Source organism: Schistocerca serialis, chromosome 2 (assembly GCF_023864345.2).
Source record: "Schistocerca serialis cubense isolate TAMUIC-IGC-003099 chromosome 2, iqSchSeri2.2, whole genome shotgun sequence".
Lineage (NCBI taxonomy): Eukaryota > Metazoa > Arthropoda > Insecta > Orthoptera > Acrididae > Schistocerca > Schistocerca serialis.
The window spans coordinates 797,773,129-797,790,329 of record NC_064639.1 but is presented as its reverse complement, the minus strand read 5'-3'; the positions used below and the strand labels follow the sequence as shown (position 1 = coordinate 797,790,329).

General features: G+C 38.4%; 1 protein-coding gene across 2 annotated transcripts; it reads left to right on the top strand.

Annotated features, from left to right (window-relative positions):
* The first annotated feature begins 1,999 nt into the window (after positions 1-1,999).
* On the top strand, positions 2,000-16,438 carry LOC126458035 (oxidoreductase-like domain-containing protein 1). 2 transcript variants are annotated; one of them, XM_050094827.1, is made up of 2 exons: positions 2,000-2,108; positions 15,882-16,438. In XM_050094827.1, exons 1-2 carry the CDS (start codon positions 2,079-2,081, stop codon positions 16,212-16,214), a joined length of 363 nt encoding a protein of 120 aa, XP_049950784.1. In that variant the 5' UTR covers positions 2,000-2,078; the 3' UTR covers positions 16,215-16,438. The 2 variants fall into 2 exon arrangements, with proteins under 2 accessions (XP_049950784.1, XP_049950785.1); XM_050094828.1 differs by lacking the exon at positions 2,000-2,108 and adding an exon at positions 2,118-2,406.
* Positions 16,439-17,201: the final 763 nt, after the last annotated feature.

Below are 17,201 nucleotides of genomic sequence, written 5' to 3'. Positions count from 1 at the left end.
AGGTTTATCTTGTTACTTGAGTTACGTGGACATTGTAAGTATGGACTGTGGTTTTCTTCAACGCTGCTTTTCTCATCGTTTACATAGTGCCTACGAATGCAGAGCAACGGGCGGGGAATGAACGCTATACTGAGGTAGGTAGACATCAATAATTAAATCACAACGAAGCGCACCAACCCTGCCCCGCCGCAATGGCACTGTCAAGGTTTCTCTGGAAGGAAGTTTTGACGTCTGATGTCATCTGTCCATTGCTGAGCATGTGACCCACAAGCTCATTTTCTCCTGATACACGACCATGGGCAGGTCGCCATATTTCTTTTTATCATGGTTTTCGTAGTTGATATCAGTTGTTTTGTTTAGTTATTTCTTTTGTTAAAATTTATAGCAGATGATGACAAATTAGTTGAAGCAGCGAGACAGCAGGAGTTTACTAAATTACTTGTCCTCTATTACATTTGTAAAGAAGATTTTTATAGATAGTAGTACCATATTGTATATTTTACAATGCAACATGGCTGCAACTTGAAGTGAAAAAAGTACTGTGGGTAGAAGCAGATTGGCTAGTAGGTGGAGTTTTTTTGTATGTTGTGAGGTATTTTTAGTGTTATATACGGAAATGCACTGATACCTTCAGAAATTACTAGTTGTTTATTTAAAAGTGTAATTGTGGCAGGTTTATTTATTGTTAAGCAGCTCTCTGAATTGTGTGTGAAACAGTCTTGCAAGCAGTCAATATTTATGTGGTTTCACTAGCTAACTTTACATACAAATAGGGCACTTGAACTACTAAAAGCCAAATACATCATTTTAAATAAATCCTAGGCTATATTCCTTGAATCGGAAAGGTGTTGAGGGAGATGTGAGTAATTTACAACAATTTGTACTGGACTAGCAACTAATGTTAACCTTAAACCAAATTTTCACTAGATGTTGTGGCAGCTCGTACCACTGTGTTCCTTCTAGTAATTCTGGGTGTATTTTGAAGTAAAAAAGAAAAAAAACTGATGCTTACATTTTCGAAAATATAAAATGCAGATTACTCTTCCTCAAGCTCCTTGTATAATGTTGGAAATTCCCCTTCTGTACCATGTAATGATATTTTTTCGAACCCATTCACTTTCTTTGTGTTGTTTTGCACTTCTTCCTCTCTTCTCTAATTTACAAGCAATCCCTGCAGACTACAAACTATTTGAGTACTATAATGCCAATTTTGTAAATTATCCACACATATAAGCTCTTTGTGTTGTGAATGTGCTCTTTGCACATAAAACAGTTGAAAATTATTTTGTGAGGATCACAGTTCCCATGAAAAAAATGCTGAGGACAGCAATGTAGTTGAGATCACGTGACGGTGACACGAACTAATTTGAGATTCTGTGCTCACTGGCTGTGACATTATGGGCACTGTGAATACACCTTGACATGACAGAGCCATGATGGAAATTGTGAATTGGCCTTTATTAGGTCTTTTTTCCTATTCAATTCACATATGGATGACAGGGAGAATGTTTAAAGGCCTCTCTGCAAGCTATAAGTAATCTAATCTTGTCCTCATGATCCCTACCTGTCTGTCGCCATACATATCGAAACTACCCTTTAATCTCTTGTCGAACGCGACTGCCTCCATCTTCAACATATTTTGCTTGTATATTATATCTCGTATCAACAAGAGTAAGGAGTCGTACGATGCACAACTCATCGGAAAATAATTTATAAAATCCGTGATTCTGATTTCAGTCAGAAAATTGACATCTTACCAGGCGCTCCTTTTTTCAACCAATCTCTGACCCATTTCCTCTTTTTTTATTGTTTTCTGTTGCTTGCAACTATAGCTAATACAACTGGAGTACACGCTTTCTTGTGGCTGTTCGATATCTTAACCTTGTAAAATCGCGTTGTCAACTGACAGCTTTTGTCAGTGTTATTGATAGTGTGATGTTGCCTCAATACATTTAAGGTTTGACAAACATAGTGTCGTCAATAAAAATTGAACGTGTACAGGCCCCTTTAACCACCTTTGCCAATGTTGTTCGTATCCTTGTAATGCAGTGATCTCCATACTAGAGATCACTCTTGTAATGATATGTGGTGATCTCTTTATCTTATATGTATGTAAACATTGGGACATTGTAAACAAGACAACTTTTCGACCAAAGCTTTTTGCAAAACGATTGATGTTAAATTTTAAATTATATGCACAATAGAAATACGCCATGACGTATTAAATATTTTGCAGTACAGCGTATAGGGCATAATTACGGTTGTTGCTGATCGGTTTTTGCATGCTGTAGAAATTCGATTATACCTTTACGGTAATCTTTGTTGAGTTCTATATAAAGAAGTGTAAAAATATGCCCACTTGTTTGGTTTAAATACACTCGGACCGATTGTGAACGGAAGATGCATGTAAATATGTAATTTAGTTATTTAAGTTTTTCATCGTATTTGTTACGTATTAGAAATCATGTTCATAATAAGTTGAATGTTTCTTTATATTAATTATATATCCATCTGTGGAAATAAACTTTTTGTTGATGTTGCCAACACCTAGTCTTGAGTACATGCGCTGTATCTTATGTTCCGTGTGTATATGGTTTCACTAGACTGCTGTACAGTGGTTCTTTTGCCATCCTTTGTATTCTAGTTTGTTATGTAAGATGAAAATTTCACCAAATAGTTTGTCTTTTGTCTATCGCCATAAGTAATCCTCGATATTTAGTGTAATGCCTTATATACCCTACCAAAATCTTAATATTTTCTTGATGCACTGAAACTCATTTTTCTCTCTGACATGTTGTGGAGGAATATAATTTTATTCCACAGCCGACAGCATTTACTGTGGATAGTATCATCATTTCTCCTTTTGAGATGTAAGAAGTGGGAGGATCTTGCCCCATGTTCTAGTAAAAATGTGTTGGCTGGGTATTGGTCAGTGCTTCCTGTGATATAGATCAGGGTAGAAACTGAAAAAGCTTTAAACATATCGATGCAGTGAGTTCCTCTACTTTTTGTTGTGTTTTGTGTTGGCCCTTTTTGTACCTTGAAGTTTTGTTGTAACTAATTATGGATCAGACATGTGTAAAGTATAATGAGCTGCAATGCACTAGAGCTATAGTTCTCAGACTTCATATCATACTTTTTTAAAACATAAGTCGCGCTCTCCCTCCCTCCCCCCCCCCCCCCCCCCATTTTCCTGCCCCCAGAAAAAGGAAAAAAATTAGAAACTTTTCCACATACTTGGCTACTTCAAAGTCCTCATTTTTCCCACTTTCAAATTAGTGAATAAGAATGGTTAAAGCACTCTCGCTGTTAATATTGCCATATTTGAGAGAGATGTATTTTGTACTGGGGTTACATAGGCTATTTGTTAAATTTTTAGATTTTCCATTTCTAATGATCTTGTCAATCGGACACGCCTTTTTTTTTCCTTTTGAGGTGTGAGTTCCCGTGTAATTTTGGATGTCTTAAAGCTAACTGCCCACAAAAATTTGTCAATATAATTTCAGTACAGTCTTTGTGATGTATCATATGAAGTGTATTTTTAAAGAGAATGCTATCACCTTGTTTTTAGTTCATGAGTAATTACAGTATAAATATTGACCCTGATGTGGGCAAGTATTTTGAATGAATTTAAGTAATAGTGCTAGTCTTGGCTAATGGGAGGTGCTAATAAACACTTAACACCACCCATGAACTAATTGAATTCAAGAATTAAATAGTGATTATTTGAGATTCGTCGTTAAGGAGTGTTCCAGATACTACTTCCTGTCCTGACTTGCTACTCAGTAATTGGTTGTAATCAGAGGTTTTGTGTTAGGCGTGACATTCTCCCCATGTAATGTGTACAAATTCTGTAAGCCAGCCCTCTCGTACTTTGCCACTCTTATTTTGGTCACACCTTAAATTGGTCTCTCTTCGTTGATAGTTGTATTATGAAAATTTAATGAAAGAAATTATCTTGCGTCAGAGGCTTAGTAACCATGTTAAAATGTAACTGGTGCTGACAGACTTCAGTAAAAAGCAGTAATTATGGTGCCTGTGGTTCCAGTTACATGAGAATATTACAGTATTGCTCAGAGTACGTAGCATTACCCTATCTTTGCAATCAGTTGATGATTCAGTGTATATTTTGTGATGGACATGAAAATGCTATAGTGACACTCATCTGTAAAACTGGAGACAAAACACCGCTGATTATTGGCCTATTTCAGACTTTCCAAAAGGGTATAATGGTTTGAGAAAGTGGTCTATGATAAAATATTGTTTCGTTTAATGGTTAACAGCACTTTGAATTTGCTTCCATAAAGGGGTCTTCACAGAAAAAGCAATACAAGACCTTACATGTGAAGTCCTGACGAAGATAAACCAAAGATATTATCATGTAGGTATGTTATGTACCCTTGTCAAAGCCTTGGATTGTGTAGATCACAAAATTCTACTTGGCAAATTAAAGTATTGTGACATCTCATTTGTTTGGGTGGAGAACTAATCTTCATAACAGAAAGCAGATGGTCCTATTTGCAGAATTTATCACAGGCATGGAACTAACCTCTGAATGAATGGGAGAACACAACATGTGTGGTCCCACAAGTGGTTGGAACTGAGCTAATTATAGTTCTTAATCTACATAAATTGTCTTCCAATGACATTAAAGGGTGGTTCAAGTAGTGTTGTGTGTGCTGATGACACAGAAATGCCGATCAAGGGCCTAAACTCAACTTTGCAGATCAGATGTTAGCTGGAAATGTGGTTCACAGCTGGCAGATTAAATGTAAAATCTCACAGTGATTCCTATTACTCTATTTCAAACAAGCAAAAAGACCTGATACCACCAGAAGTAAACATTATCATTTGTACACTAAATGAAGCATACTGAATAAAGTTCTTTGGGATTCTGTTCAATAAAAATCCAAAATGGATAAACAAATTAAAGAACTCAGTTCAGCATATTCTGCCCTTGGTAGCTTCATTCATTGTGTTGACTTAAAGACAAGAGTGTTGACACATTTTCTCTTGTTGTCTTATGAAATTATCTTCCAGGGGAGTGCATCTTAAGCAAACAAATTGTTTATGCAGCAGAATAAGGACATTGTGTAAAATAGATAACTACACATTTTAGAGAAGCTTTTTTAAAGGTCTTGTTGCTGACAATAAAAATCTGTTTCAACTGTGCTGTGATCTACACAGTACGAGACAAAAATAATTTTCATTTAGATGTTCACTTTCTCTAGAGTTCAGAGTGGAGTTGTGTAATAACATAAAAGGAAGAAATTAAGAGTCCCATTTAGCCCGAAACAAAAAAGTATCTCATTAGCTTCTCTTTCTACAAATTAGGTAAATATCTATATTCTAGGGTTGAAAAATGATATTGCAGGCAGCAATGTTCGTAGTAAAGCTCTTGAGATGCGGTATTGTACTGTAAACAAGATACAGTGTTTACATATATAGATAACTCTTACTTATGAAAAATGCCAGTGTGATCAAGTTAATATCAAGCTACTACTAGGCAATAAATAGTAACTATTGAATAAAACTGAGGAGTCAACAGCTCTTTTCAGAGAGACAGCTTTAGTTCTAATTATTTGATTACATTTATCTGGCATAAGCAAGAATAATAATAAGCAGTATAGTGATAGTTTCTCATTAATGCAGCATATGATCTGCCTTGTTTTTGTCAACATATATGCATATATTGACTTATCCTCATTCATGAAGGTTCTCATTCTTGGTGGAATCCCACAGAACATGATAATGAATTTGGGTTTTCAGTCACATAAATTCAGCTTCAGCTGTTTATAATTCAGCCATCTTGAAAGTTAACCGAAAGACTAATGCTGCAGTACTTGCTCCGTCCTTTTAAACTCGCAGACCATGCCACTGCACTTTCGGTCACATAAACAGGTGTCCGAAATGTTGATCAACGACAAAGAAGAACAATGTGTACAAATTACATCTGTGGCTGCACAATCAATCCGCACTGGGATCTCGTCATATCACTCTGAACTGCACTGTCGCGACATCTCTGTAAGTTTCCTACAGAAAGTGCCAGAATCCATGACTTATCCAACCTGAAGCTGCTATCTCTCTCAGTTAAATTCATCACCAAGTGAATTTCAATTGCCTTTCACCACTGAGTCCCAGAAAGATGATTTAGACGTTAAAATTTAGAAGTTTTTGTACATCATAGAGTGACCAGTATCAAAACAGTGATCTGCGACAATCTATTTATTTGGCTGTATGAGGCCGGTGTATCTGTGCTGTTTCATACATCTTTGATAGACTGTACGAACTATCTGTCCGATGTATGAGAGGCAACAGCCTTCTGGAACATCTTTAGTGAGACCCAATAACACTTTTGTCTTCAGCGGAGGACAAAAAATCACTTTTACTTTGTGCTTGCAGAGGACGTGTCCTATTTTTGACAACATCTTTACCACATATTGCAGGAAAGCCATGGATTTAAATCTTTCTTTGTCTTTTCTTGCACACCTTTGGTTCCACTTGTAGTGCCTTGTGTGTCTACTGTGCAGAATATACGTTGCCTTCAAAAACTCTCTTTAAATGTAGGAGCTTGTCCTGCAGACTGCTCTCATCAGCAGTGATGTGTGCTCTGTGAACTAAAGTTCTGAGAACACTCGTAATCTGCAAAGGATGGTGGTAGATATTTACTTGTATATATAAATTTGTATGCATCAGTTTCCAATATACTGGATGTCCAAGTGCCATCATCTTTGCACTAAACCAAAACATCCAAAAATGGGAGGGGCCCATCCTTTTCTATTTCCATTGTAAATTAGATTCATTGGATGTGGCAGAACACTGTATTGGTACTGATCACTCTATGGTGTATGGAAACATCGAAGTTTCAGTGTTTACATCTTCTTTCTGGGACTCACAAGGGGTGGCCGCCAATTGTGAAATTCAGATTCGATTCATACTGCGCATAATAAAAGCTCATGGCCAGGGGTGTAATGTGGCAAAGCACCAAGATGCACTTCGCAGCCGTTGTCGAGAAAATCGACAGTTAAAAGAAACCGTTGCGGTGAAATACTCTCTACGATTTACAATTTCCTACAGCATCGTGGCGCAGCGGTAAGCGCTTGGGTCGAATCTTGCAAAATATATATATATATATATATATATTTCATCTCAACGGTTTCTTTTAACTGTCGATTTTCTCGACAACGGCTGAGAAGTGTATCTTGGTGCTTTGCCACATTACACCTCTGGCCATGAGCTTTTATTATGCGCGGTATGAATCGAATCTGAATTTCACAATTGGCGGCCTCCCCTGGTCAGTGGCGAAAGAGGCAATTGAAATTTTCTTGACAGTGAATTTAATTAATAGAGATTGCATCTTCAGCTTGGTTAAATCATGGGATCTGGTACTTCCTGTAATAAACTTACAAAGACATCACGACGGTGCAGCTGAGAGTGACACGCCAACATTCAAGTGCGGGTTGACTGTGCAACCACAGATATAATTCATGCAACTGTACTTCTTTGCTGCCAGCCAACACCTGTGTATCTCTGCCTACATGCGCTGTGGCATAGTCCACGAATTTAAAAGGAGGGAGTGAGTGCAGGAACATCAGTCTTTTGGCTCACTCTGAAGATGGCTGATCAGTATACAGCTGAAATATTAGAAGAAGAAGTTGAAATTATATGGCTGTGTGCCCCAAATTTAATGGAGCAGTCACTGTGCTGTGAAAACATGAACATGCACATGATGAATGAAGACCCTCATCACATCCTTTCATAAGCGTGGTGTGGAGCATCACTTCAGAAATGTAGCCTGGAGGAATACAGCCATTCTGAGATTCATTGGAGTAATACTGACCAACTGCTATATATGAAAAGACAATTTATGCCTACCCAACACTCATCTGAATTATTCTGGGCTATTGTTTGCCAGTGTGGGACTGTTCCCAAATTGTATTAATAATAGATATGGAGAAAATTCAGTAAAGGATTGCAAGATTGCCATTGGTGTATTTAATCAATGTGAATGTCGCAGAGCACTCAGGTCTAGTTGGAGATGCTGCAGAGAAGCACTTGGTTCCATAAAGAAGAATAAGTACACTAGACAAAAAATTAGTCACCTGCTACCATAGAACATCGCTTTTATTCTTGATAATGGCCCAAATTTGGCAAGGAAGTGTCCACAAGTTTCCTCAGGCATTTCATATGTAGTTGAAGCTAGCCTTTGATGAGCTATAAAATGCAGGAATGTCGATCACATATATCACATGCTGTTCCAAGTAGTGTCAGGTATTTTCTGCTGGATTAGGCTTGGGTGATTTAACTGGGCAGCTGAGATCAGAGATGGTGCCTGAGTGTTCATCAGATCAGGAATATATGTTGTGAAACCCTGTCATCATGGCTGCTGTAATCTTGGAAGACAGGAGTTTCCAGAGGATATGCATTATAATAATGTAGAAGAAACTTTGACAACTGAGAATGTTGAAATAAACATCCTGATTCATGTACCTTAATGATTGGAGGACTGATGTCATGCAGTGGAGTGGGAGTACCTGAGGCCAGTCTTTACAAACAGCTTCAGTAAAATAGAAATGACACTCATATCTCCCACAAAAGTAGCATCCATCATAAAACCTTTAAAATCTAAATAGTCTAGTGGTTTTGACAATATATCAACAAAGTTAATGAAAGAGTGCTCATGCTAGTTGAGTTCTATTGTAAGTTATTTGTGTAATCATTCTCTTATCAGTGGAACATTTCCAGACTGGCTAAAATATGCTGAAGTTAAGCCTCTTTACAAGAAGGGGGATAAAGAGATACCATCAGACTATCAACCAATTTCATTTTTTCCGGCTTTTTCAAAAATATTAAAAAAGGTTGTGTTCAAGCGTCTCCTAAAGGATCCAACTGCAAATAATATATTGTCCAAGTCTCATTTTGGGTTTCTTAAGAGTTCTGATGTAGAGAAAGCTATTTACACATACAGTGAGCATGCACTTAAGTCATAAGATAACACATTAGAGGCTACTGGCATTTTCTTTGACCTGTCAAAAACCTTTGACTGTGTGAATCACAGCATTCTCTTAAGTAAATTAGAATATTATGGTGTCACTGGCAGAGCTTCAAAATGGTTTGAGTCTTGTCTAACTAAGCAGAAACAAAGTGTGTCGTTGAGAAATACCTGTGCAGTAAGCAGTCTGTCTTCATCTGATTGGGAATTAATTACAAGTGGTGTTCCACAATGTTCCATCTTGGGCCATAGGTGCACTTGCAGCATTACGTGTTGCTACAAGCAATAGCCTTTTGCTGTGTATCCAACATAAAATGTCCATTGCATGTACACTGAAGCACCAAAGAAACTGGTATAGGTATGTTTATTCAAATACAGAGCTATGTAAACAGGCAGAATACAGTGCTGTAGTTGGCAACACCTATGTACGACAACAAGTGTAAGGTGCAATTGTTAGATTGGTTACTGCTGCTACAATGGGAGGTTAATCAAGATTTATGTGAGTTTGAACATGGTGTTACAGTCGATGCACGAGCGATGGGACAAAGCATCTCCGAGGTAGCAATGAAGTGGGGATTTTCCCGTATGACCATTTCACGAGTGTTCCGTGTATATCAGTAATCCGGTAAAACATCAAATCTTCGACGTAGCTGAGGCCAGAAAAAGATCCTGCATGAACAGGACCAACGACGACTGAAGAGAATTGTTCAACATGATAAAAGTGCAACCCTTCCACAAATTGCTGCAGATTTCAGTGCTGGGCCATCAACAAGTGTCAGTGTGCAAACTATTCAACGAAATATCATCGACGTGGTCTTCAAAGCCTAAGGCCCACTCATGTACCCTTGATGACTGCATGACACAAAGCTTTATGCCTCGCCTGGGCTCGTCAACACCGACATAGGACTGTTGATAGCTGGAAACGTGTTGCCTGGTCAGATGAGCCTCGGTACAAATTGTATGGAGTGGATGGACATGTACGGGTATGGAGACAACTTCATGAATCCATGGACACTGCATGTCAGCAGGGGACTGTCAAGCTGTTGGAGGCGTTGTAATGGTGTGGAGCGTGTACAGTTGGAATGATATGGGACCCCTGATACGTCTAGATAAGACTCTGACAGGTGACACGTACGTAAGCATCCTGTCCAATCACCTGCATCCATTCATGTCCATTGTGCATTCCGACAGACTTGGACAATTCCAGCAGGACAATGTGATGCCCCACTGGTCCATAGTTGCTACAGAGTGGCTCCAGGAATAGTCTTCTGAGTTTAAACACTTCCACTGGCCACCAAACTCCCCTGACATGAACGTTATTGAGCATATCTTGTATGCCTTGCAGTGTGCTGCTCAGAAGAGATCTCCATACCCTCTTACTCTTACGGATTTATGGACAGCCCCATAGGATTCATGGAGTCAATTCGCTCAAGCACTACTTCAGACATTAGTCTTGTCCATGCTACATCATGTTGCAGCACTTCTGCATGCTCTCGGGGGCCCTACACGATATTAGGCAGGTGTACCACTTTCTTTGGCTCTTCAGTGTAGTTCCCTTCACAGTATTTGCTCAGAAACTGGTTGAGATGACAGCAGCAGTTCGGTCACGTTTGAAGCTGATTGTCTGTGACAAATCAACCTACTCATCTCCATTCCTTGTTGGTTAGGATCTTTCTGTGACCCCTGTTTATTGCCATGTTACATGACTGCAGATGGTACACCATTGCTTGTAGACACGAACAAATCACATTGCTATATTAACATATCAAGCAACTTTATTTGTGGTGTGGTCACGGGCACGTCAAAACTGGTAGCTCCTTTCTGCCAATCCATCTCTGAGGGAGGGAAGAGAAGCAGAGAAGGGGTATGGACTTGTTGGTGTGGAGGGGGAGGGGGGGAGGGAGGGGACAGTAGGTGCTTGTAAGGCTGGAGTGGAAGCAGGGAAGGGGATAGAGAATGTTGACTAGCAAAAGTGATGGGCAGGGGGGAGGGTTGGCTACAGGAAGGAAGGACCTGTTGTAGGGATAGTTTCCACCTTTGCATTTAATAAAAAGTGGTGTTGAAGGGAAAAATCCTGATAGCTCTGGAGCAGTCATTGAGGTCAAGCATACTGTTTTGCACTGCATGCTCAGCAACTGGTAGGCCCAGCTGTCTCTTGATCACATTTTGGCAGTTGCTGTTCATGCAATCATACCAGTTTTTTAGTGGTCATGACCACATGGTTGCAGATAAATTGATAATGGCTGCTTTCACAGATGGTCATGCCTTCATTGGGGTAGAAACTGTCTGTGACAGGAATGTAGTAGGTGGTAGTGTAGGGATGTATTGGACAGGCCTTGCATCTAGGTCTGTTGTAAGGACAAGTGGTTGGCAACAAGGGTGGAATAGAGATGGACAAGGAAATTACATAGGTTGGGTGGGCTTGGAATACCATTGTGGGAGGGGTGGTGTGGATATTCCTTATTTCCAGTCATGACAAGAACTCGTCAAAACTGTGATGGAGAACGTGATGCTGTTGCTGTGTCCTGTGTGGTATCGATTCATGAGGGGCACTTCCTTGTGGCCAGCCAGTGACAGTTGACTAGACATATATAAATGGAATGCAATGTAATGTGCATAAATAGATTAAAAATTCCAATATCATTTTATTATGCAATTAGTAGTAAGTTATTGGTAGGAGCTAGAATCTTCACACGTCTTGGAGCCTGTGTCTGCACTAACTTAAGGTGGAAGGACTACTTAAGTCTAACTCTAGGGAAGACAGATGACAGACTCAGATTTATTGAAAGAATCGCAAGGAAGTATAATTTACACACGAAAGTAAATGTTTGCAAAACTCTTGTGTGACTACTCGTTGAATATTGCTCATTGTTATGTAACCATTACTAGGTTGGATTAGCAGAAGCGAAAGAAAAGACTAAAGGGAGAGCTGCACGATTCATCATGGTCTTGATTTGTCAACATCAGAGGGTTGCAGATGTGCTCAGAAAGTTGTAATGATAGACGTAACAGGAAAGGCATTAGGCATCGGAAAAGTTTTGCTCACAAAATTCCAAGAACTGATATTCCAAAACAAGTTATATATATATTGTTTCCTCCAACATACATTTCGCGTAAAGACCATGATGCTAAAACTTGAGCTCATACAGAGGGGTCCCAATAGCATTTCAAATTGCATACCATTCATGAATGGAATGGGGAAATGTGGATGGGGGTGGAATGATACTGGTACACTACGTACACTCCATCACTCACTGTACAGTGAATTACAAAGTGCAAGTGTTGATGTATGTGCCCATGTACCATATGTACCAGTACCTCTGTTATACGGGAATTGATTGCATCTGTTATTTCCACAAGATATCCTAGTTCATACTAAGCGAAAGGCTCCATCACCATAGCAAGACATCATGTTGATATAACTATAAAATTGTAAATCACTCTACTCATTTCACATTGTATGGATACTTATTTGTCAATCTGCTTTTTTTTAGCTAGTATATCATTGTCAAAAACATATTTAGATTATGATAAAGCTAGTAACTTAAAAATGTATCAGGTAATATTTGCCTCTTAGCATACCTCCTTCACTGTCATTGATGTTTTAAAGCTTCAGCACATAAATATTTTTAAAAAAATGTATTCTGACTATACACACAATTAATCAACTTTTAAATATATTTTATTCTTTGATTATTTTACAATGGAACAGTAGCTCCTGCAGAAGCTCATTCACCAAGTGGTAGCAGCAGATGTGTTAGAAAAGTTATTCACAATTAATATTTGGAAAACCAGGGAAATTTGCTTATATGGAATTGTTGACAGAGTAAAATATGTCTGAACTTTGTTGCTGCTGCAACATGGGAAGTCTTTGCACAAAATTCTCACACAATTCTGTTTATATTTTCTTCCACTTCTACTACAGTTTGGCAGAGAACTCTATATTCTCTAAATCACTTCAAATGGATGTCTAAACAGTTTCTTCAATGAATTCTTGGTGACTTCTTTCTCTATCTGTGTCCAACTGGGCCGGCCGGTGTGGCCGAGCGGTTCTAGGCACTTCAGTCTGGAACCGCGCGACTGCTACAGTCGCAGGTTCGAATCCTGCCTCAGGCATGGATGTGTGTGATGTCCTTAGGTTAGTTAGGTTTAAGTAGTTCTGAGTTCTAGGGGACTGATGACCTCAGATGTTAAGTCCCATAGTGCTCAGAGCCATTTGAACCATTTTTTGTCCAACTGACCTAGTGCTCCATCAAAAACAATTTGTCTTTTTAATGTAATGTTAAATCTTTCTTTCTTGATTATGTGGCATGCTTGTCATACAGTGCTGTAATTCATTCCATTTTGATTGTGAATGGAGTTCTTATCCATCCATTTTATTTCATTTCATCCTATTTCATCACACTGCTGTAGGTCTAGCTTTTATGAATAGGAACACAATCATAAAGAGAAGGACTAGATCCGAATTTTTGCATGAGTAACAGAGATCAATTGACTTTATGGTTCAAGCAGTTGCAAACAATTGAACAAGAGCCAATTTAGACAGTGATATACAAACTGCATCAGAAAAGTTTGATGCATAGTTCAGACAATATAGGAAGCAATAGTTACAAACAGAATACCTTTACTGGCCTTCAAAGCAACCACACATCTGACATCAGTTGTAAAACTGTGGAAACTGTCACCAAATGCTTCTTGTGGAATTGCTCAAAGCACTGTAGTCACGTGTTGTTGGATATCCACATCAGTACAGGAGGTGAGACCTGGTGTTACCAATAAGATCTGAACTCCAAACATCAGTCAATGGCATGGTGTTCATTATCTTCCCCACATCCCCCGTGTAGAAATTCATGATGGATTGAGGTATTGCTGTCAAAAAAAATCCATCGACATCATTTTAATTGTGGGTTTTGTCAGCTGACAATATTTGTGAGGTGGGGAAGATAATGAGCACCATGCCATCGACTGCTGTTTGGCCTTTGAGTTGTATTGGTAGCACTGGCTGGCATCTGTAATGCTGCAGATATACAATGCTTGAGCATGGTGCTTCAAGCGATTCCACAAGAAGCATTTGTTGACAGGTTCCAGCAGCCTTACAACCAATGTCAGAAGTTTGTTGTAGTGAATGGTGATTACTATGAATGCCAGTAAAGATATTTTGCTAGTAACTCTTGTTCCCTTTATTTTCTGAGATCATTCACCAAACTTTTCAGGAGCACCTTGTAATACCATAATGTTTTCTCCACTAAATTTCACAGCACTGGCAATGTAATGTTGTTAATTAGCACTTACATTGTGTGCACTCACTTCTTTATGTACATATGTACCCTTCAAGCCAACGAACTGTGCATGGTGGAGGGTACCACTTACCAGTACTAATAATTTCCTTTCCTGTTCAACTCACAAATAGAGTGACCAAAAAATTACTGTCTAAGACTGTGTATGAATCCTCATTTCTCTGATCTTCTCTTTGTGGTCCTTACACATAATGTACGTTAGCAGCAGTAGAATCATCCTGCAGTCATCCCTCAAATGGAGGTTCTCTAAATTTGCACAACAGCATCACAAGAAAAGAGCATCATCTTCCCTCCAAATTGCTTGAATGTATTCCTTTCATTTAACCTGGTGGGAACCTCAAATACTCAAGCAGTACTCAAAATTGGTTGCACTAGCATTCTATATGCCGTCTCCATTATATATGAACTGCACTTTCCCAAAATTCTCCCAATAAAACGAAGTGAAGCATTTGCCTTCCCTACTACCAACCTGGCCATTCCATATCACATTGCAGTGTTATGCCCAGATACTTAATCAACATGACTGTGTCAAGCAGCACACTACTAACACTGCATTCAAAAGTTACAGGCTTGTTTTTATCTACTCATCCATGTTAACTTATATTTTCCTACATTTAGAGCAAGCTGCCATTCATCACACCAACTAGAAGTTCTGTCTAACTCATCTGATATCCTCCCACAGTTATTCAACAATGCATTAGCAAACAACTGTAAATTGCTGCTCAGCCTCTATGTACATAGAGAATAAGAGTGGTCGTATAAAACTTCCTTGGGGCCCTCTTGCATTCTATTACGTAAAAAGTCTCCAAGCCACTCACATATCTGGGAACCTAATCCATATGCTCAGACCATCATCCAATAGTCTGCCGTGGGGCACTGTGTCAGTTGCTTTGTAGAAATCTGGGAATATAGAATCTGCATGTTGTCTTCCATTCCATGGTTTGGATATCAATACACTTCAATCAGAATGTCTCAATAAGTATCATAATTTTTGAATGCATCTGATCATCTTATGTTACCTAGGGTCATTGTGATGATTTTACATCACTAAAACCGAAGTGTGTTGAATTACCTGATATTTTTTCAAGTGACTTTTTCATTGAACCCAAGCCAAGCAGTTCTCTATTAATGGCGTGAGTACTAGTATCGCTTGCCGGTGTTTCTCAAAATTCTGAGACCATTGTTTTGAAAATCAGCTGGTCTAACTCATATATCATAGACATTTATGGTCATTATTTGTCAATATGTTTGGTATCTCTGGTTAACTCTTATGTGTTGGTGTTGCATATGACAATACTCTTATAAATGAAACAAGCATATCAGTGGATGCTCATAATCCTGACTCTTTCAGCTTTCTTTGTATACTTGTTTTGGCCAGTGTATATAGAAATCACATTTACCGAAGTTCCATGTGTATACAAGTTCTTGAAATGTTTTTATGATACAAAGCAACAGTCTTCGTCCTTGCTCAAGTTGTTTCTTGGCATTAATAATAAGAATGTCTAACTTTTAAGTTGACTAAGGTAATTCAAAAGTACTTTAAATTAAGTCCGAAGTAGTTTTTGTAGCACAGATGATTTCTTTAATTTTAGGTTTATCGCTTGTGTGGAATATTCAGGTGTCGTACGTTGCTGTGTATCAGAGACACTTCAGTCTATAGACACTGTATTTCATCAGATGATGGAAAGAAAGGTGATGTGATATCTAGTGAAGACAATACTGGAGAGCTGCCAGAAGAACCCACCAACTGCTGTATGTCTGGATGTGAAAACTGTGTTTGGATACAGTATGCAGAGGAGCTCTTAAAAAGATTTTCAGACGGTGATGAGAAAGCAAGAACTACAATTCTTAGTAAAGTATCAGATCCATCAATGAAGTCATTTTTATTAACAGAGCTAAAAATGTTGAAAATGAAAAAGAATTAAGATACTGTCTTAAGGAATCACTTAACAAATAGATAAATGATGTAATAGTATTATCTATCTCCATCTGTTGTATTTGTTTTTTCAAAAATTTTATATTGTCAGCCTGGAAGTTTTGTTTACAAACATCATGTAATTGAAAAATGTAACACTTTCGCAACTGAGAGTTTTATAAGAAAATTGAAACAAATGAAATAAAATTACAAAAATTACATTTATGTCAGTTTAACATGGCATTTCTGTGACAGAAGTTAAATTTGTACAAATAAAATAATTTAGTCTTTATAAGCAGGTGCTATACAATTATTGTGGTCAAATTCAGCTCTAAGTGTCAAATAACGCACGTCTAGCTTGCCACCAAGTATGCTGGCATACCTTTTGTCTGTATGATAAGAATAAATTTATATGTAATAGTAGAATCAGAAAGATAAAAAGTGTTGAGAAGTCCCAGAAGTGACTTCTTATCTTTCAGTGGGGCAAATCAGAACAGGTGTATCATAATGGAGAAAAGACAAAAGCATGAGCTGTCATAGGTGTTCACATGGAGAGCAGTATTTTGAAATATAAGAAAAAGATAGAGGCAATAGAATAACAGAACAGTTTAGTCTTGAATAAATAAAAGAAAGCCAATGAAAGCAAGATACCTGTGCATTCTTGGAATCAGTTGCTCTCTCTCTCTCTCTCTCTCTCTCTCTCTCTCTCTCTCTCTCTCTCACACACACACACACACACACACACACACACACACACACACACACACACACATATATATTCAGGAGTACAGGATACAGGAATTAAATTCTCTCTCTGTCTGACAATCTAGACGTGAGTTATCCACAATTTCTGCAAACCATTTACAGAAAATGTTGGGATGACTGCTTTGAAAAGGCAGACTGATTTCCTTCCCCTGTTTGAGCTTGTACTTGTGATCTCATTGTTGGCGGAATATTAAACTACTTCCTCCTGAACTGCCCACACTAATGTTAAAAG

What these genes read in the sequence shown, in the direction of transcription:
- LOC126458035 (XM_050094827.1), top strand. Translation starts at nt 2,079, where the DNA reads ATGATATGTGGTGATCTCTTTATCTTATAT. An exon ending in GTGATCTCTTTATCTTATAT is followed by an intron (nt 2,109 to 15,881) that starts GTATGTAAACAT and finishes CTTTAATTTTAG; the next exon opens with GTTTATCGCTTGTGTGGAAT.